Consider the following 22,693-nt stretch of genomic DNA (forward strand, 5'->3'; position numbering starts at 1 on the left):
GTATTAGTTTATGTAACTGACATATATTAACTTATTTCTTAGGAGATTTTGACATGTTGAAACTGAGGAAGAGAGAAATAATGCACCATGCTCAAGGTCATAGAGCTAGAAGTGGGGGGAGCTAGGATTCAAACCCAAGAATTCTGGCTTCATTCTTCAAAGAGGAACCGTTCGTCTAGCTGTCTAGTTTACCTGTGTGAGTTTTAAAGAAAACCACTTATCATTTCTGATTATGATCATCTTAGCATTTATAGAGACCCTGTTATATGCCAGGGACGTTAATACTCACTTGCATTATCTCATTCCTTCCTCACAATAAACCCGTTAGATCCTATTTTTACCCCCATTTTAAAGACAAAAAAATAATAATAATAAGGCACATAAATTAAAATGATTCTCCCAAGGATTGAAATCAAGGCAGACTGACTCCACTACGCACTTCTCAGTCTTTCTTAGTAGTAAAATGAGAGAACGGAGGACCTCAAAGGTATGGCATGAGAGTACAATGAAATAATGGATGTAGAAAGGCCTCGGTGAACAAGTGCAAGGTATAAGGCCTACGCATATGAATCACTGTTGAAAACCATTTACCTAGGGCCCCTATCCAAAGGTTTCTAGTCACAACCCTGCCTTTTCTCCCTCCAACCACAGATAATAGCTTTGAATCTCTTTCTCTAGCTCGTCGGAACCTGCCCCCAAACACTTGGCTGAGCGATGGACCGGAGAATAGAAGGTACGCGCGCAAGCAGGAGGCGGGGCCTGTCGCCTCGAGCCCAAGGGGGGTAGGCATTTGCGCATGCGCCATGGCTCTGTGGCTTCAGCTGTTTCTTCTCTGCAACCAATCAGGACCCGCGGCGCGTTCGGGCGTATTAACGCCCTGTGAGTCGTTGCGTGCAAGGGGAGGGGGCGACGTAAGGGAGCTCCGAGAGCCGTCTCCTCGAATGAAAGGAAACAACCTCCAGCGACAGAGCCCCGCTCTCAGGCGCTGCTGGAGAATCGAGACCGACTTCTTTCTATTTCCCTTCATTGGAGCTTCTGCCCTGCTGTTCGCTTTTGGGCCCCGCTGGTGAGTCCCCACAGTACCCCGGGGGCCCCCATTCTCTGCCTGGCGGGAGAAGACAAGGAGGATGGCGGTGGCCAGGCCGCCGCCCCTGCCCGTTGTTAAGGGGGACTCTTGGTGGTCTCGCTTTATTGTCGGGGGACCCCAGAAGCGCCGTTCATTGAAGGTGCTTGGCTAAGAGGCTGTTGAGAAAAGTGCTTTAGAGGAGCTAAGAGAGAGGTTAGGCTTAAACCTAGACTTCGGAGAAGGGGATCCAACATTTAGGGAGGAAAAAATACTGGGAATTTTTAGTCTTTGCCATTGCTTAGTACATATTTGGGAAGGAGGGAGACTCCCAGTTTGGGAAGAGTAAGAGGAAGAATTGTTAGGATGGCAAGAGGGTAAGCCTTCAGGAAAGAGGAAAACTCAGAGGTGGGGGGACTTAGGGGTGAAACACATATGAAGCGAATACTTAGAGGACGAACTCCTAGGGAGGAGGGTTAAAGAAAGTGGTTAGGGTGATAATTTCCTGGATTCCAGAGGTTTGGAAAAGGACAATTAGGGGACCCTGACTTGACGACAGAAAGGAACCTGCTGAAGTGCTCGAGAGGAAGATAGTTTAGCGAGTTTAGCGCTAGAATAGAGGGAGATCTTGGAGTATAGTGTGTATTGAGTAAATAACGGAGAAGGTTCGGTACGTTATGTGTACTATCCTTTATTATATGGACGAATAGAACGGTACTCTCTTGAAATTTGTTCCTTTCGATATTCTGCGTAGAAGTCGAAAAATCCCTTAGTATTTGAAAAACCCTTCCTTTTCACTGGCGTACGGACTTAATATCAGGTCTTATTCATACAGATCAAATTCTTTCTCTACCCTTGGGTTTGAAACAACTGGAAAATTCCTTCAGTTTCCTTTTGAATAACCGCAAAAAGCAATGCGAAGCATGTACTATCGTGCAACCGAATTCAGGGGCCCTTCCGGTTCATCTCTTACTCGTTTATTTCTCTCCAGTGTAACTTTCCTGACATAAATACTGCTTCTTTGGGGTTCGTATTTATATAGTTTGATCTGTATATTTCAACATGCATGCGTATGTAATTGTTTGATCTTCCGGAACTGCAATTTTTGTTTAGTTTTCCTGTTAAAATGGTCTTTTCAGGTACCAGGCATTGAATGAGCTCTCAAGTTGGCTCTTGAATGCTCTCCTTGATGTTTCAGGTTATTTTTACCTTGGTGCTTCACAGCATCTTGGAAAATCAGAAACGCATTGATTATTTCAGCTTAACTCATCGGTCTTTTTATATAAAATTTTCAGACATTTCAATTGTTTTTCATCGCTGTTATCTTTTGCTTCTTTATTTTTCTGTTTTATAACATCATCTATAACATGTTTTATGGAAAAGGTTTCATTGTTGGATGAAAGCATCAAACTTTGATCTTTGCATGCCCTGAAAAGCCTTTTAGACTGAAATTAAAATGCCATATAGCTGCATGGATTATGATGAAAACCTATTACTGGTCCTTGGAATGCCCTTATTCTTAACTAGAGACGACAGATGTGACAGCATTAGATAAAAATCTGTATTTTTACGATAAAGGCATTTTTGTTAGGACTCATTGTTTCCATGATGTTCTCCACTTCACGTTTTACAAGGAGGCTGTAAAAAAATTTTTAGCGAAATGTGCACAGATGCATTATTTGAATTTTAGTGGAAAAATCCATTTAGTCATTGCAAATTGGGGAAAGTTTTTAATTGGTTTTGTGCTCATTTGTGTGTTTCTGTTCACTTTACAAATTATATTTAAACTGATTACAGGAAAAATACACTGAAATATCTTTGAATGCAAAATAAAGTGTACCTTTTTTCTTTTTTGGATTTCAGGGTCTTTGATGGCTAGAAAAGCAGATTCTCAAAATTAAGATGTGAAATTTACCTGTTTATAAAATAAAAGAGGCAGAAATCAATATAGATAAAATATTGAGGGTACCATTTTCAGAATTAATTTCAAGAATAAAAAGTGATTTTGTACTTTAGAAATTTTCTGTGTCTTAAGCCGATTTGTAGCCTAGCCTAGCTGACGTTGTATAGGAATTACGCATTAAAGATGTCTGTACAGATTCGATTCATAATGTGCCACCTCTCAAATGGCCAAGGATGACCAGGAGAACTACTGAACATATTACAGTGGTTTCATAGTGCCTGCTATTGCACAGTAGTAAGGAAAGATAATTTAGAACACAAATAGCAAATTTTGGTGCTATTTATGAAATCTGGTGTTTCACATAGTTAATTCTAAAAATTCTGGTGGCTATATTTTTGATAAAGCAACTGAATACACATTTGCCTGAGCAAATGCAAACACACTTCCCTTCCCTTTTGTTTCTCTTGTTTCTCTGTTACGTCCTTTTTTCCCCCCTTTAATCCTAAAAGTATTTGCTGCCTGTCTTCAATCAGTTTCACGGTTTATAGCCAGTGCTATGAATACAGTACCATCTGATATCATTTGGACGACCGAGGAATTTAAAATTGTAGATAGCATTAAAAGTTTGTTAAACCTATCAATGCAGACAATGTCAGGGCCTTTGAAATTTTGTTAAAAGGAAAAATCTAGATGTCAATTGATGAAGAACTCTTTCACTTTAAATTTTGATTGAGTATCTGCATTTTTCTATTGTCAAGTGCTGGAAGTGTTTGTAGCTACCACCTCGCTGGCATCTAGTTGCTGCTGTTCTTGGTGAACAAGTACATCTCAGAAAGCTGCAATGTAGTGTTAGAGAGTCCATTTTTTTTCAACCTGCTATTATGAAAAAGTTAAAACAGAGAAAAATTGGAAAAAAATATTAGTAAATTTTAAGACAAAAATTTGAGATATTATTAACTGTGATTTCTGGCAACCTGGGTCTTGTACTGCTTAGTTCTATTGATTGGGGGAAACTACACAAATAAATAACTAATTTTACATTTACTTAGATACTCGTGAAGAATCCATGTTGAGCTTGATGATCTAAATCTGAAACCTTCCGTGTTAGGGCTTTTCTTCCCTTTTTGTTTTACTGTCCTACCTATAATTACAGTTTGACTGAATTTAAGACTTATTCAGAAATGAGTTTTTATATAATACAACTAATTTAAGTGTGAAACTTATTATATTTAAAACACCACTGTTAGTATCTCTCTTTAATAAGCAGGCTCTTAGAGTAACTCTGAGTCAGTTTTTTATAAATAATTGGTTTCTAAAGTTTGCACTTTTGAATAGACTTATTATAAGCCTAATTTTTTCTTCACTTGAACACAAATACAATAGTAAAAATTAATTTATTAAAGATGGATATGTGATTTTTTTAATTTGAAAATAATTCAGGTTTAAAAATTAGTTCTAAAGTCATGGTTAAGTAAGTTTATTTCTCTTTTATTGGTTTATCAATATGTAAACTTTAGGGAATTGTGAAATTATAGAATTTTGTTCATTCTGGGTGTTGTATAGTTCTCGTAGTTTTTACTCTTCTCTGAGATGTATAATTCTTTGTTACCTTGAAAGGGCACCTAGCTATATATGAAAAATGTTTTGTATTCATTATGTCAGCAGATGATGAATTTATTATCACACGTTGTGCATTTTTTACTTATTGCAGAAATAGTTCTAATCATATCACATGGCCCCTCATTTGGGAGCAGTTTGATTTCTCTCAGTTACTTCACTATGTTATACATAAGAACATATTTTTAATTATGGAAGCATCTTAAGTTTTAATATTGATTTGTCTACACTAAAAAGCCACTTAAATACATACACTAAAACTTAACTCAGATATTAAACAACTTACATGACTGTGTAAACTGATTTTAAATGAAATTAATCTTTTTTTTGCCCTTCTTCTCTGTAGCATTTCTTGAGGCTTATAAAGTGACATTCTAAAGACCATTTAAAAATCATGTCAACCTCAGCTGAACAGAAAAAAGGGCCTACAAGACAGCGCAAATGTGGCTTTTGTAAGTCAAATAGAGACAAGGAATGTGGACAGTTACTAGTGTCTGAAAACCAGAAGGTGGCAGCACACCATAAGTGCATGGTAAGTACACCAGCGACAGCCAATGAAACCATGAAAATCTAAAGGAGTAGTCCTGAATTCTAAAATAAGAAGAAAACCTCAGTTACATTTTTAAGAAATGATTTTTCTTTGAAAAGAAAAAAAAAACTTAATACTGTGCCATTTTGACAATATTTTATTTAAACTTAATATCTTATTCACTGTTTCGCTATAATTTTTTTACATATGAACCTTTTTTTTAATGTAATTTATAGCTTTTTTCGTCTGCCTTGGTGTCATCCCACACTGATAACGAAAGTCTTGGTGGATTTTCTATTGAAGATGTCCAAAAGGAAATTAAAAGAGGCACGAAGCTGGTAAGTTGGTATTTCTGCCTCATGAGAATAAAACTTATTTTAAGCTCATTAAGGAAGAAAGTACTTATTTTAGAGCAGGGGTCTCAAACTCACGGCCCGCCGAACAATTTTGTGCGGCCCGCAGACTAATCCCCTAGGCTTACTTAATTTTATCCAAAATATTTTGAACTTCGTGGATTAGTCTGCGGGCCGCACAAAATTGTTCGGCGGGCCGCGAGTTTGAGACCCCTGTTTTAGAGTGTATTACCTTCTTAATGGAATATAATTTTAAATTGCAGTCTTTCCCCCCCAAATGAGCAAATTCTGGGGCTAGGTTTAACTAACATATCAATCAATAAAGAAAGGAATGAATCACTCGAAACTATATTATTAACCAGTGCCACCCCAATAAATTTAATTAAAATAAGCAAATACAAAAAAGGAGTGAATCAATATTTAATATTATTCAAAAATCCCTTTCAAAAAAATTAAAACTTTCTTGGAGGCTACATTGACTTCGAAAACAAGCAATTTGTTCAACTTGAACGTATCCTTTGTTAAAGTCTTCATTTAAATGTATTTTCACAATTAAATTTTGACGTGTTTTTTTCTTCCATCACAAAGTAATTGTCATTACAAACGAAGATGACAGTACCCTTTCAACAGGAAAATGATAGCAGTTGCTGAACAAAGTATTGTACTGTGGTTCAGGTATTTAACACAGCATTTATAACTTTGGTTAACTTTTGGTGAGTTTTATCATTTTTCTGAAGCTATGCCAGAATAATGTTCCCACAGGTTGCTTTCTCCGATACCAGTAATCAGATTGTGTTTTGTATTGGAAAAGTAGTATCATCTCAGTTGGTATTTTATAATACATTATAGTTCACATTGAAACAGTTTCTTTTTATTTGATTATTTTTCTCCTTTGAGGTCCCTATTGAAATTACATCTATAATTTCACTGTGAAGTGTTACATAGTATCACTATGAAGTGTTTCATTATATTAAAGTTGGGTTTGACCAAACATATATCTTTGTTCTTAAACACTGAGTAATATCATTTCACAAAGAATCGGACTGGAAGGGGAGCTATCATTTTGATGATCAGGAATAATTATTGTTAAGAGTAGTCAGTCTTCTAGTACAGTATTAGAAAAAAAACAATAGGAAGAAAGAAGTTCAAAAATAACGTTTGTGATTTACTTTAAGATAAATAGTTTCAAACCCTAGAATCAGTATTTACATAAATGGGAATTTAGAAGTTAGATTGTTTTTGTTGTGATGAGACCTTAACTGAAAATGTTTATCTTCCCCCCACACACAAAACTGTAGGTAGCAATAAAACACTCCATTTTTTTTTACTGTGATTGTTGTTTAAATGTGGCTTTAAATTTAATGTTACTGTGGCTTGCTGACTTTTGAGAACCAGAACAGTATGTTTTTATTTCCTCATTCTTAAAACCAAATTCAGATGCAAAGAAAGCATACTATTTACTTGAAACTGGTTGTACTCTAAGCCTTATCACCCCGTTATTTATTCCTTGGCACTGTGACTACGCCTAGAAAGTGCTTCTACATCCTGACTTGTTAGAGTTTTTGTCACTTGACATGCTGCTCTAGTCAGAACAGCAACTTTCATTCCTAATGTTAAATATTATTTTTGTGTGTGTCTGACAGGTACAGAGAGAGACAGAGATAGGGACAGACAGATAGGAAGGGAGAGAGATGAGAAGCATCAGTTCTTTATTGCAGCACCTTAATTGTTCATTGATTGCTTTCTCTGATATTCCTTTACCGGGGGGCTACAGCAGACTGAGTGACCCCTTGCTCAAGCCAGCAACCTTAGGCTCAAGCTGGTGAGCCTTTCTCAAACCAGATGAGCCTGCACTCAAGCTGGCAACCTCGGGGGTTTTAACCTGTGTCCTCCGGGTCCCAGTACGATGCTCTATCCACTGCACCACCGCCTGGTCAGGCCCTAATGTTAAATATTATTAACAAATACAATAACTAGTTTTTCATGAAGCAGCACACATCTGCCAGTATTGCTAATTTCAATGGAGATTTAATCTATTTGGACTGTATGTGAAGAAAGCATCAGAACTTTGTACAGATTTCACTATTATAAGTTATTTTGGTTAATTTTAATGGTATAGTTTAGGGTGTTGGGTTTTTCCCCCCTCAAGTATAGTGAGTTATATATATAACAGCTTGTTTCTTGATCTAATGAGTAGAACAATGTTGGAGATAAATACCACAAACTATAGTAAGTCTTGAATTTGAATCTCAGCTTTGTCACTTACTACTTGGGTGACCCATGGCAAGTTATTTACTTCTGCACCATGTTTTTCTTTACCTGACAGAAGGAGATAAGGAGAGTATTTGACTCTCAGGGATATTGTGAGAATTAAAAGAGAGACTATACAGGCCTGACCAGGTGGTGGCACAGTGGATAGAGTGTCAGCCTGGGACACTGAGGTCCCAAGTTTGAAACCCCAAAGTGATCTGGCTTAAGTGTGGGCTCACCAGCTTGAGTGCAGGGTCGCTGGCTTGAGCAAGGGGTCATTGGCTTGACTGGAGCCCCTCCCCCCCAATCATTGCTTCTCATCTCTCTCACTGTCTGTCTGTCCCTGTCCCCCCCCCCTTTGCTTAAAAAAGAAAGAAAGAAACAAACTATACAGGATTGAGCATGGTACATATATATAATAAGATCCTGCTAATGTTATTGTAGGCTAATGAAAAGCATACTGGGCTGGGAAGTCATGGAGCCTGTTTTTTTAAATAACTTTGCCATTGACACATTATGTAACTTTAGACAAGTCATTAATTTATTTGTCTTTTTGCCAATGGTAAACAGATAATGCTGTATCACTGCTTACTAAACAGTGATGCTGAATGACTAAAGAGTGCTATAAACATACAGAGAGCTACTTTAGGAAAGGTGGTTTGAATCCATGTTGAGGCTGTGGACATCTGGCTTTGAAGAATAATGGCAAAAGGAGAGAACTTTAGAGCCTACATATATAAGTTTGCTCCTTTTCCTTCTCCCCAAATGTCAGAATTTAAATCACTTCCGTAGTGAATAGGACTAGAGTGGCATTTATAGGTTTAACATTGAAATAATATTCAAGTATCCTTTTAGCCTTTACTTTTGCTCCTTCCACTATTTCATCTTTATATGAAGTACTATCAAGTAATCAGTATATCAGTTTTCAGTTTTCTTTTTTAGTTTTCCCTGTGTAGAGTTGTCTAAGTAATAAAAGGGCCCCAAACCAAACAGGAAGGGAGGAAAAAAGTGAAGAGCTTCATTTGTATAGGTAAACTATATATAAACTAGATAATCAGCTTCCTGATTAAGTTTTGAAAGCATTTTATCCTGTAAGCCTGTTGGCCCTGGCTCCTGTTGATCTAGATTTACAGGTGAAAAGTAAGTCATGAATGACCACTGAAAATGATCAAAAACAGGAGTGCTGGTCCCTGGATGCTCTCAAGATAGGTTCCAGTCTGTACCTGGTGTTGGCTACAGAGGTGCTCAGAGAGCGAAGAGGCTGGGGGTTGAGGTGGAAGTGTACAGGGGCCAGACGGAGCAGTCTGGAGTCTGGAGAGGATGTGAAGCTGCAGCAGAGCAGGAGGTCCATGTATGTGGTTTCTGTGTTCTTGCTTCTGTCGGCAATTTTCCGAGGTTTTCATGTCAGCGACAAGGATCAGGGAAGGAAAAATCATTCTGCATGAACGTATTCATTGCTTTAACATCCCTTTAAATATAAAGCACTAAGGTTTGTATAATTTAAGACTGTTTTTGCAGTTGAGATGGAGACATATTTTTCCAGGATGGCTTCCAGTTCCTGTTGAAGCCATATGGAGACATCACATCTGTACCACCTACTCCAATTCTCCAGCCATCTAGCCAAGAAATGCAAATTTCCAAGTAAAATTATGAGTTCTTGTTATTTTCATTTTGCTTAAGGAGACACTTGAAAGAAGTATATTTAAAGAATATACTCTTTCTGGATGAAGTTGGTGGTAAAATCATTAAGAGTATCTACATTGGATGGTTACTGCTCTAATTGGTACCTGTGTCAGATATATCACCGACTCGAAGAACAGAAGGAGTTCAAAAGGGCATTTTGTTCACCATCCTTATCCCTAGCCAAGACTACCTGCAAGCCGTCCAACATAAGATTTTTGGCTGTTCCTATTCTTAAGTATACCAAGAAATGGTAATTCTACCCAAGCAATCTGAAACAAGACCATCATTATATAACATAATTCAGAGTCAAGAAATTCATCCTTTTGTATAACTCAAGTATGTTGCTTAATTTAAAGCCATTTATTCTATGTCTGCTTTTTCTGTTAAAGAAAGTATTTGGTTTTTCCTTATTAAAAATGAAAGTCTTCATATATCTCATAACTTTCCTCTAGTTACTCCTAAACTTTCCCATTTTCTAACTAATTTTTTTTTAATTAAAAAAAATATTTTATCCACTGATTTTTAGCAAGAGGAGAGAGAGAAGGGGGGGGGCAGGAATGGGAAGCATCAGCTCATAGTAGATGCTTTTCATATGTGCCTTGACCCGGCAAGCCCAGGGCTTCAAACTGGTGACCTCAGCTTTCCAGGTCGACACTTTATCCACTCGTCACCACAGCTCAGACTATTGAATGCTTAATTTGTGTTAGGAACTGGGATATGTACTTTAAATACATGATTCTATTAAAATCTCATAATCATACTATGAGATAGTAAAATATTCATTCTCACTTTACAGATGAGGAAACTGAGGCTCAGGGAAGTTAAGTAACCTGACTGTGGTTATATAGCTAGCAAGTGGCAGAGCTAGAATTCAAATCCATGGCCAGTTAATTGCAAAGTCAGAATTATTAATCATTATGTTATAATAGACTGCTTTTTAAGGTGTCTAACCAAAAATCACATTTAAAAATGTCATGGTTACTTAGCATAATACTCTCCAGGTCGATCCATGCTATTGTAGAAGGTAAGATTTCATTTTTTATGGCTGTGTAGTATTCTATTATGTAAAAAAACGTATCACAGATTTTTTTTTATCCACTCATCTAACTGAAGGGCACTTGGGCTGTTTCCAGATTTTGCAAACAATGCTGCAGCGAACATGAGGGTGTATATCTTTTTTTGAATTAGTGTTTTGGGATTATTTGAATAAATTCCCCAGAAGTGGAATCACTGAGTCATAAGGCAGATCCATTTTTATTTATTTTTAATTTTTATTTTATATATATTTTTTGTGACGGAGGGAGACAGAGAGAGAGACAGTTAGGGACAGACAGACAGGAAGGGAGAGATGAGAAGCATCAATTCTTCCTTGAGGCACCTTAGTTGTTTATTGATTGCTTTCTCATATGTGCTTTGACCGGGGGTCTACAGCAGACTGAGTGACCCCTTGCTTGAGCCAGCGACCATGGGGTCATGTCTATGATCCCATGCTCAAGCTAGTGACCCCACGCTCAAGCTGTGAGCCAGTGGTCAAGCCGGATGAGCCCGTGCTCAAGCCGGCGGCCTCTGGTTTTGAAACTGGGTCTTCTGAGTCCAGTCTGACGCTCTATCCATGGTCCTACCTCGTGGTCAGGCCTATTTTTTATTTTTTTGAATTAACTATTTCTTTCCAAAGTAGCTGCACAAGTCTGCATTCCCACCAACAGTGCACGAGGGTTCCCTTTTCCCCACATCCTCGCCAGCACTTGTTTGCTGACTTATTGATGAGCAAGCAACATTCTGACAGGTGTGAGGTGATAGCTCATTGTGGCTTTGATTTGCATTTCTCTAATGGCTAGTGAAATCTTTTCATATGCATAAGACAGAGAAGGACAAGTATATGATTTCTCTCATGTGGAGTGTAATAAACTAACAAGCAAAATAAAGACTGACTCATAGATAGAGAGCAGGCTGATATCTGTTGGGGGGTGGGGCTGGGGGCTGGAGGGATTGAGCAAAAAAAAGTTAAAATATTGGTGGGTGGGGGAGAGTTGGAGGAGGGTCTCAGGGAGATAAGTGGTGATGGAAGGAGACTTGACTGGAGGTGGTGAATGCAGTGTACAGATGATGTGTTGCCGAATTGTGTGCCTGAATCCTTTGTAATTTTGTTAATCACTATCATCCCAGTAATTTCAGTAAGAGAAAAGAAAATGAAATAAAAAATAAAAATGTCATGATTAGAGCTTAGTAGTTTTCTATTAAAGATGCACATAATACCTCATTTAGGGCATAATCAGATTCTATTAATGTATTCTGTTATTAGCATTATCTTGCTGTTTTTAGGCCAAGAATCCCGTATGCATACTGATTGTCTGTTACTCTTCAGATATCTTTTGTAGTCCCTGAATATAAAAAGACCAACTACATAGTCTACTTTTTTATTTAGTCAGCACCAATGGAGTGCTTGACAGCCCAGAGATAAAGGAGGTCTGATTCTGAGTTTATGATCTAAATACTGGGCATGCCATGTATACGCATATATGACAATTTATAACGTACACTTCTTATTTTTTTGACAAAGACAGAGAGAGGGACTGATAGGGACAGACAGACAGGAAGGGAGAGAGATGAGAAGCATCAATTCTTCATTGCAGTTCCTTAGTTGTTCATTGATTGCTTTCTCATATGTTCCTTGACCTGGGGGCTACAGCAGAGCAAGCTTGCTCAAGCCAGCGACCTTGGGGTCATGTCTGTGATCCTACGCTCAAGCCAGCAGCCACTCACTCAAACTGGTGAGCCTGCACTCAAGCCAGGACCTTGGGGTTTGTAACCTGGGTCTTCCACATCCCAGTTTGACGCTCTATCCACTATGCCACCATCTGGTCAGGGATATAACATACACTTTTTAAATTCTTCTGTGGGTAAGGAATCTTGTCTATTTAGGTAGTTAAAACTGCTTCCTAGAGGTGGTAAGGTTAAAAAAAGGGGGGGAGGGATGAGTTCAGGTAACAGATTAGCTCTACTAGAATGGGTCATTGAGACTGGCAGCAGTGGATCAGAACGGAGTAGTGTGGGATGACTGCAGGGTCTTTAAACGTTAAACAGTAACTTCAGCTTGGATAGGAGGGGATAGGGAAGGCCATGCATGGTTTTTAGGCGATAAGTGATACACAGAGAATCACTGTAGAGAACAAAATATCATGACAGCATATTTGGTATATATAGTTGTCCTGTAGGCATCTTAAACTCAGCCTTTCTAAAGCAATCATTATCTCCCCACCCTGAAACCATATTTTTTTTCTGAATCCTTTACCTTTCTTACCTTTACCTCTTTCTACTTCCTACTTGATTATATTTCCTTTTTTTTTTTTTTTTCTGAAGCTGGAAACGGGGAGAGACAGTCAGACAGACTCCCGCATGTGCCCGACCGGGATCCACCCGGCACCCGGCACGCCCACCAGGGGGCGATGCTCTGCCCATCCGGGGCGTCGCTCTGCCGCGACCAGAGCCACTCTAGCGCCTGGGGCAGAGGCCAAGGAGCCATCCCCAGCGCCCTGGCCATCTTTGCTCCAATGGAGCCTTGGCTGCGGGAGGGGAAGAGAGAGACAGAGAGGAAGGAGGGGGGGTGGAGAAGCAAATGGGCGCTTCTCCTATGTGCCCTGGCCGGGAATCGAACCCGGGTCCCCCGCATGCCAGGCCGACGCTCCACCACTGAGCCAACCGGCCAGGGCCTACTTGATTATATTTATAAGATGTCTCTGCTTTCTTTTTCTTTTTTTCTTTCTTTTTCTTTCTTTCTTTCTTTCTTTCTTTTTTTCTTTCTTTCTCTCTCTCTCTCTCTCTCTCTCTCTCTCTCTCTCTTTCTTTCTTTCTTTCTTTATTTTTTGAGAGAGAGAGACAGGAAGAAAGAGATGAGAAGCATCAAGTCAGAGTTGTGTCACTTTTTGTTGTTTCTCACATGTGCCTTGATGGGGGAGGGGCAGTTCCAGCTGAGCCAGTGACCTTTTTCTCAAGCCAGAGACCTCTGGGCTCAAGCCAGCGACGATGGGATCATGTCAGTGATTCCGTGCTCAAGCGGGCAAGCCTGCTCAAGCCGATGAACCTGTGCTCAAGCTGGTGAACTCAGGGTTTTGAACCTGGGACCTCAGTGTTCCAGGTCAACTATTCACTGTGCCACCACCTGTCAGGCTGACTTCTTTTTAATGGTATCCTATATCCAGTCTTCCTCTTTCCATCCTTCCAACCTACTGCTAGCAATTATTGGATCTATACATTTAAAATCTAATGTCATTCCCTGACTCAAAACCTGTGCTGGTTCCGTACTGCATACAAAGTGGTATCTGGAGGTCTCAGCCTGCCCTTCCGAAGTCTATCTCACATCACCTTTTCTGTTCCTTATATCAGTTCCTCTCCTCTCAGTTCCTCCAGTATGCTCTCCTTGTCTCTACTGCTGCATGTGTGCTAGTGTTATTCATCTAGCTTCTTTGCAGTTTTCTGTTGTGTGTCCTCCTCAGCCTTTACCTCTATCATAGAGTTTGACATGCTCTGCATTGTATTGGCTACATGTGTACAAGCCTTTCTTCCCCATTCTATGTGAATTTTGGGGGAGTAGGGACTGTATTCTGTTTGCCTAGCATAGGATTATGTGGGGATAATGTTTAGAGAACACTTAGCATAGTGCTTGATGTCTCATTTGTGTTTGATAGCATTCTAATAAGTAAGTGGGTGCTCATTAACTGTTGGTTGCATTGGAAGGAGAGAAGCTGCTGTAGTTGGATAATAGTGAGACACCTTAATAAGGAGCTAGTTGTAAATTGACCAGGGAAGTAAAGGTGTAGCCTAAAATTTCGGTTTGGGTTGATCAGTGTTTTAGTGTTGTGCTATTTGCAGCTCCAAGAGTTTGAAAAGGATAGAGAGAGGTCTTGAGGGAAAGATTGGGTTGGTCATTTGTTCAGTCTGGATGGTAAAGAGCTGTGTATGCCTCAGTCAGGCTGGGTTTTGTTTGTGCAGCTTTCACTCACCCAGTATGGTGTTGTTTTTGTTACTTCTGTAGTCATTACGATTGTCAAGATCTCCATCCAGAGTCCAGAATTCATCTACTTGTCCACTTGTCAGATACTTGAGTTTCTACTTTGTCCCCAGCACAAATGGAAACATTTTGGGTGCAACCATGAATAAATAGAGTTTAGCTTTAGAAGTGTCAAAGAACGCAACAAATGAGCAGGGAAAGAGGGCTCTAATTAATTCTACCTGAGAAGGCAAAAGGCTTCATAGAAAGTGACATTCGAAATGACTTCCTCTGGGAATGTGATGCTGTAGAAGTCAAAGTGGGAAGTTTCCAGGAGGATTAAATGGTTAAAGTATTAAATAAGTATTGCATGCCAGTTGTATTTAAAGTAGACTGTGTGGCATATTTACCATTCAGTAAGCACAAAACGAAGCACCCACAGTATATGGAACGCTAGCACTTCTAACTGTATACAGAGGAGCAGAAGATGCCAGGGGACTACTAGTGCTACTAACCAAGCAGTGCTACCTAAGCAGCTATGAAATCAGAAAGGGGGAATGGGGGACTCCAGACAGATATCTTTTGAAAAAGATTCCCAAGTGATTTTTAATGAATACTCTTGGTCATGGACCATTGCCTTGGAACAGGGGTTGGCAAACTTTGTATAAAAGACCAGATAGGCCCTGGCTGGTTGCCTCCGCAGTAGAGCGTTGGCTTGGTGTGTGGAAGTCCCAGGTTCGATTCCCGGCCAGGGCACACAGGAGAAGCACCCATCTGCTTCTCCACCCTTCCCCCTCTCCTTCCTCTTTGTCTCTCTCTTCCCCTCCCTCAGCCAAAGCTCCATGGGAGCAAAGTTGGCCTGGGCACTGAGGGTGGCTTCATGGCTTCCTCCTCAGGTGCTAGAATGGCTCCAGTTGCAACGGAGCGATGCCCCAGATGGGCAGAGCATCGCCCCCTGGTGGGCCTGCTGGGTGGATCCAGATCAGGTACATGCGGGAGTCTGTCTGACGGCCTCCCTGCTTCTCACTTCAGAAAGAAAAAAAAAAAAGACCAGATAAGTATTAAGGCTTTGCCAGCCATATGGTCTCAATTGCAGCCACAGACAATACACAAAAAACTATGTCTGTGTTTCAATAAAACTTTGTTTATGAAAACAAGTGGTGGACTGGATTGGACTTGCAGGACTCCACCTTAGGGTATTTTGGTGGGGGACAGGTACATTTTCTTCCGGAAGTGACCTCATTGTCATCTGTATAACTCTGTACATGAATCACGAATGTACTCATATAAATATGATATTTTTTTAAAAAGTTCTTATTGGCCTGGTTGGGTAGCTCGGTTAGAGTGTCACCTGCCAAGGTTGCAGGTTCAATCCCCTGTCAGAGCACATATAAGAATCAACCACTGAATGAATAAATAAGTGAAACAACAAATTATGCTTGTTTCTCTCTCTCCCTTCCAACTCTCCCCTCTGTCTCTCCCTTCTGCCTCTCTCCCTGTCTCTCTCTCCCTCTCGTCCCCCCTTCCTTTCTCTAAAAATCAATCAATAAAAATTAAATTAAAAGCTTTGCTTATGACATGCATGTAATTTTAATGTGTGCAGACATTTTACATCATTTATATTAAAATGAACTTTGTCTTACTTGGAGGTGATTAAGGAGAATGAATGGCCTGACCAGGCGGTGGCGCAGTGGATAATAGAGTGTCAGACTGGGATGGGGAGGACCCAGGTCTTGAGACCTCAAGGTCACCATTGAGCACGGGCTCATCTGGCTTGAATGTGGGCTCTCTGGCTTGAGTGCAGAGTCTCTGGATTGAGCGTGGGATCATAGACATGATCCCATGGTTGCTGATTGAAGCCCAAGGTCACTGGCTTGGGCAAGGGGTCACTTGCTCTGCTGTAGCTCCCCCCTCCCATCAAGGCACATATGAGAAAGCAATCAATGAACAACTAAGGTCCCACAACTATGATTTGATGCTTCCCATCTCCTTCCTGTCTGTCCTCCCCCCTCTGTCTTGCTAAAAAGAAAAAAAAAAAAGAAAAAGCAAACTTCAGAAATCCCAAAAAGAGAATTTTTACTCCTTGTCAGAGATGGTTCATACATTTGAAGGTAGTTGATATATGTGATATTCAGAGCAAGGTCAGAAGGCTAGGTTAAGTAACCAGATAGCCTGACCTGTGGTGGCACAGTGGATAAAGTTGACCTAAAACACTTAGATGACCGGTTTGAAACCACAGGCTTGCCTGGCTAAGGCACATGTGGCAGTTGATGTTTCCTGCTCCCCCTTCCTCTCTCTCTAAAAATGAGTAAATAAAATCTAAAAAAACCCCACAAAACTTAATAGGCTTAGTTCATTGTCCTCTAATTTCTACAAGACTTCTGAACTGATTTATTCATTTTTATTTTTCCTTCTTTTCCAAGTGAGAGAGGGTTAGATAGAAAGACTTCCGCTTCCACCCCAACCAGGATCCACCCAGCAACCCCCTTTTGGGGCCATGCTTGCAACGGAGCTATTTTTAGCACCTGAGGCGGAGGCCACACAGAGCCATCCTCAGCACCCAGGGTCAATGTGCTTGAACCCATTGAGCCATGGCTACAGGAGGGGAGGAGAGAGGGAGAGAGAAAGGATGGGGAGGGGGAGGGGGTAGAGAAGCAGATGGTAACTTCTGTGTGCCCTGACTGCGTATCGAACCTGGGACATCCACACTGGCCAGGGCTGAACTGATTTATTCAGTAACTGCTTAGATTTAGTCTGTTACTCTAGTAGAAACAAGTAATTTTTAGTGACCCTGTTTTTTAGAAGCACTTGAAATTAAGGTCCTAATCTATCAGGTTTGTCACTTTTCAATGACTTTGACAGCTTTCAAATTTTATTTTTGCTTTCTAGCTTTCCATTTAGATTTAATTATATTATACAGACTTTGTTGTTATTAACAATATTATATTCAGTTTGTGTTTTATAAGACCTTCAAAATGCTATGTTTATAGAAAAATAGCTATATCTATATATATAGATATATAGATATATACTTATAGTTTTAATGATGAACCAGAAATGGTTATAAGATCATGTTCCACTCTCGTGTGAAATGGTATTATTTTTAGTAATTTTTAACCTATAAATGAGATGCCTATCAGTTAACCCGGTAATTCAGAGTTCACTCTGCTTTGTATGTTGGATAAGTGAGGTATTACTATAAATAAAGCAATAAACCTGGAGTTCAGAGCATTTTTTAGGCAGTTCTGAAAACTTGCCCCAACAGCACTATCTTTCTTTTATTAAAACAAACACCAGTGTTAACTTAACTGCTGTCACTTTTTGTTTCAGCCCCTGTCAAATCATCCTAGATACCATGTTCTCAACTTCAAGTACTTCTGTCATTTTCTCTTTGCCTTCAGACTCCAGAACAGTCTCCAAATATTTGTAACTATAAATATTTTCTTGGAACAGGTGTCTTGAGAGTAGTAACTACTTGGCCGTGAGAATTAACATCTGTACACTATGGTCAGTTACTGATGTGTGTAGTAGATACACAGCAGTTAAGTTGGGCAAAGCTAAGCCTTAGAGAGCCTGCTCTCCTTTGGCTCTATCTAGCCATAAGATTTCAACCTTTTCCCTAGAGCCGTGATGGCAAACCTTTTTATAAAAACCACCCACTTTTGCAGTGCTGGTCAACCTGGTCCCTCCTGGGCGTTCCAGGTTCCAGCTTTCAAGGTGGTGGTGGGGGGGAGGGGGGGTAGCGGAGCAACCAAATGGCTATGCGATTGGCCCACCTTGGCCCACCGTGAAAGTTGGACCACCCACTAGTGAGAGATCAGGTTGACCAGCACTGCAAAAGTGGGCGGCTTTATAAAAAGGTTCGCCATCACGGCCCTAGAGCCTTCTCTTTTCTGCTATTCTAGAAGTTGTCACTCTCATTTGAGTTTTCCCTTATATCTATCTGTGGTCTTAGTTGAATTTTCCTGACGTGTTCTTGTCAGGTTAACTTTCATTTTCCCATGTTTGAGAGAGCCACGGGTAAAGTGCAAGTATCATGTTTAATGGCAGCTGACATTCTGCTGAGGGCCGAGTAGGGACTGTTACAAATTGGAGGGCAAATGTTTTTGTGTAAAAAGCAATACAAGATAGCATTACTCAAGTCTGACTAACTGCTGCCTAGCTGTAGTGGGGGTTTTCTTTTCCTGTTATTCTACTTTTTTCAAGAGAAGTCCTTTATTTTCTATAACATTCCACCTATCTGCCTTCCCAACTTCTTTAGTTTTTCATTTTCTCTTTCTTATTCTCAGCCTTCTTTATTTTTTTTTTATTTTTTTATTTATTCATTTTTAGAGAGGAGGGAGGGAAGGAGGCAGAGAGAGAGAGAGAGAGAGAGAGAGAAAGGGGGGAGGAACAGGAAGCATCAACTCCCATATATGCCTTGACCAGACAAGTGCAGGGTTTTGAACTGGCAACCTCAGTGTTCCCAGGTCGATGCTTTATCCACTGCGCCACCAGAGGTCAGGCTCAGCCTTCTTTATTAACAGCTAATTTTCCCCATATGGTCTTGCCTCTACTCATTCTGTGCCCTTTCAACTGGATTATTCTTAATTTCACCTTTCTAAATCCTAGATCAGACTGTTTAAATATTTATAGACATACCAGAAGACATAAATCTGCAGGAATTAGAACCTGAATGAGAAAATACATGCCTTAGATACTGAAATCTTCAACAATAGAGTAAGCTGAAAGCCAACTATTTTGCAAGGCACAGTGTTAGATTTCCAAAAACTCAGTCTGGAAGCAATCTATACATTTATAAAGATAATTAGCCATACATGGTAATAAAATTATAAGAGCCAAAATGAATACTGTGCCTTAAGTTCTATAGTAGTTCAGGGACAAAAATTATTTCAGGGTCTGGAATATAGCAAAGTAGGCTTAAAAGTAACAGTTATGTTCCTGTGTCGTCGTTTGTTTGGAGAGAGAGGGAGAGAGAGAGAGAAAGAGAGAGAGGCAGGAAGAGAGAGACATGAGAAGCATTAACTCATAGTTGCCTCACTTTAGTTGTTCATTGATTGCTTCTCATATGTGTCTTGACTGGAGGACTCAAGCCCAGCCAGTGACCTCTTGCTTAAGCCATTGATCTCGAGGTTTCAAACCTGTGACCTCAGTGTCCCAGGTTGACACTCTATCAATTGCATTCCACCACCAGTCCGGCTTATGTTCCTGTTTTGTATTCAGGGATACACAAACATTTAAATTTTATATTTAGTTTTATTATGGGTAATTTTTGCTGTTCTATTAGAACCTTGAATTTCATATACAAGAAGGTATTTCTGCTTGTATATGAATGTTGTATAAAGTAGATCCTGTAAATTCTAATTGAGAAAATTTCCTGCTCCTAATCTTAAGAATTTTCATGCTCTGAAAACATTTTGTGTGTGTGTGTGTGTGTGTGTGTGTGTGTGTGTGTGTGTGTGTGACAGAGACAGAGAGAGGGACAGGTAGGGGCAGACAGACAGGAAGGGAGAGAAATGAGAAGCATCAATTCTTTGTGTGGCACCTCCGTTGTTTACTGATTGCTTTCTCATATGTGCCTTGACCAGGGTGGGAGGCTACAGCAGCCCTAGTGACCCCTTGCTTAAGCCAGCGAAGCTGGTGATCTGTGCTTGAACCAGATGAGCCCATGCTCAAGCCAGTGACCTTGGGGTTTCGAACCTGGGTCCTCTGCAACCTAGTCCATTTCTCTATCCACTACACCACCACTTGACCAGGCTGAAAACATTTTTTTTTTTGGTATGTCTTTTCTTCCTTGAAAGAAACGGACAAAAGTGAGTCTTTTTCTCAGATAAAAAAAGAAAAAGGTACCTGACGTAAGTTGCTATAGTTTTAACTGGTTATACTTTGGGCTGATTTGAATTTATAACCAGTCAAAATACTTGTTGATATATTTTAGACATTTGGTTTTCTCATTCTCAGTAAACTGAGAGATATTGAAAGCATTTGCTAGAGTATTCCCAGTATTCTTAAACAATGTTTTGTATATAAAAGTATTTTTGCTCATTGTAGAAAAATAAAAAAAACACAAGAAATTATGAAAAACAACACTCCATGATAACCACTCAGCTTTTTCGTATATTTACTTCCACCTATTTTCAAAAATATGTTATAATTGGAATCATAAATCACTGTTTTGTATCTTGCTTAATTTTTCACTTAACATTATACATAAACCTTTCCCCATACCATTGAAATGTCTTTGAAAAGAGTGGCTATAAAATATTCCTACATGTGGGTGTACTATACTTTATGTAAACATTTCTCAGTTGTTTTCCAGGGGCGGTGTTACCTTTCCGGCTTTTCTAAAGTCATTTTGCAGTGAACATCACTGTGTATAAATTGTTTGATTCTGATTGTTTTAGACTAGATATATAGAATTAAAATGACTGGATCAGAAAACATTAACGTTTCAAAAACTTTGATAAATGAGAAGTTACTGTGCAGAAAGTGAGCCAGTTTGCAGCAGCATTTGAGAGCAGCCATCTCACTGCACCTACCTTTGACAGTGTTGAGGATTTTTCCTCCGCTTTCATTTTTGCTTTCTAATGGAATTGAATATGTTTTTTGTCTAAATGTACTTACACAAACCTGCCTTAGATGTAATGTCAAGATGAACTACTTGCAGCATAGGTTTTAAAGAATTGGGTAATGTTCCATTTATTCATTTAAAACTGAGTTGCAAAAGGACACATACAGAATTACATGGAGAAAGACTTTCACATAAGCTTGTAACACATAAGCTTGCTGACTTAGAATGATTTTAGACATTTTTGGGGGCTTTTTTGCGTTTTCCAACATTTCTATAATAAGTATGTGTTTTGATTAGAAATGTAATTTACTGAAGTAATAGAACCTCATAATGAAGCTGCGGTACAAATGTTGCAACTTATCAAGAGTTTATAAGCCACCTAAAAGTAGTTAATATCTTTTCCTGCTGGGTAATTTGGCACAGCATTTCTTTCTACAGTAATCCTTTGAAGTTTCTATATTTATTTAAGGAGTGGAGTATTTCACTAGTATTAATAATGGACACTGGCCCTTGTGTTTTCTTGGCCGTACCTATATTGAGAATGTTTCTGTTTCTGACTTACATATGAGTATTTCTTTTAATGGTAGCTTGAATAAGAGATTGAATGTTTGACTTGCTTAAAGAAATATAAGACATTTTATTGGAATTTATATTAACCTCTTGGTATAACAAAATTGCTTAGGGGACAAGTAATCCAGAATTAGGATGGTATTTTTTTTTTAATTTAAAATTAATAAGGCCTGACCAGGCGGTTCGCAGTGGATAGAGCGTCGAATTGGGATGTAGAGGATCCAGGTTCAAGACCCCGAGGTCTCGATTACAGGCTTGTCTGGTTTGGGCAAAAGCTCGCCAGCTTGGACCCAGGGTCTCTGGCTTGAGCAGGGGGTTGCTGGGTCTGCTGAAGGCCCACGGTCAAGGCACATGAGAGAGCAATCAATGAACAACTAAGGTGTTGCAATGAAAAACTGATGATTGATGCTTCTCATCTCTCTCCCTTCTTGTCTGTCCCTCTCTCTGACTCTCTCTCTATGTGAAGGAAAAAAAATTAATAAGGAGGAATAAGAACAGTTTAGAATGAGGTATCTAGCAATTTCAAAACAAATGAGCAGTTTTTAAAATTTATCTTACTGTGAATTTATTTCGGCATGTCATTTATGGCTGACGAGATAGCTTCATTAAAGGCCCACTCAGCCTGACCAGGCAGTGACACAGAGGACAGAGCATTGGCCTGGGACGCTGAGGACCCAGTTTTGAAACCTCAAGGTCTCTGGCTTGAGCATGGGATCCATAATAGGCGTGACACCATGGTCTCTGGCTTAAAGCCCAAAGTCGCTGGCTTAAAAAGGAGTCACTGGTTCGGCTGGAGCCCCCAGTCAAGTCTGTCTCTCTCTTTCTAAAAAAAAACAACAAAAAACCACTCAGCATAGTACGAATATTGATCGACTTACGACCTATGTAACTTATGACCATTTGACTATATGACCACAATCGCTAGCCTGCTCCGCGTCTGGCAGCGTAAGCGTTGCCCAGCTGTACGTATGATAGTGCAGACCAGCTTCTGGCAGCACTACCATCTTCATGTGTACCATTTCAACTTATCCCAGACTCAGTACAGCAATTTGTGTTATGTGTCTTGGATATTTTTCATCAAACCCCTCCCAAGATGTCTGCCAAGAGGAAATTGTCTTTGCAAATATTATACCAGTTGTACTGGTAATGCAGTGTTTTACTTAAACA

General features: G+C 39.7%; 1 protein-coding gene across 3 annotated transcripts in view; it reads left to right on the forward strand.

Moving 5' to 3' along the window:
- The first annotated feature begins 912 nt into the window (after nucleotides 1-912).
- Nucleotides 913-22,693, forward strand: part of PHF6 (PHD finger protein 6) — a 66,429-nt gene continuing 44,648 nt past the window's right edge. For all 3 annotated transcript variants that reach the window (XM_066357195.1, XM_066357196.1, XM_066357197.1), the window contains exons 1-3: nucleotides 913-1,066; nucleotides 4,930-5,115; nucleotides 5,349-5,450. In XM_066357195.1, the coding sequence (XP_066213292.1) occupies nucleotides 4,978-5,115; nucleotides 5,349-5,450 (240 nt within the window). In that variant the 5' untranslated portion in view covers nucleotides 913-1,066; nucleotides 4,930-4,977. The remainder of the gene's footprint in view (nucleotides 1,067-4,929; nucleotides 5,116-5,348; nucleotides 5,451-22,693) is intronic.

Source organism: Saccopteryx leptura, chromosome X, assembly GCF_036850995.1.
Source record: "Saccopteryx leptura isolate mSacLep1 chromosome X, mSacLep1_pri_phased_curated, whole genome shotgun sequence".
Lineage (NCBI taxonomy): Eukaryota > Metazoa > Chordata > Mammalia > Chiroptera > Emballonuridae > Saccopteryx > Saccopteryx leptura.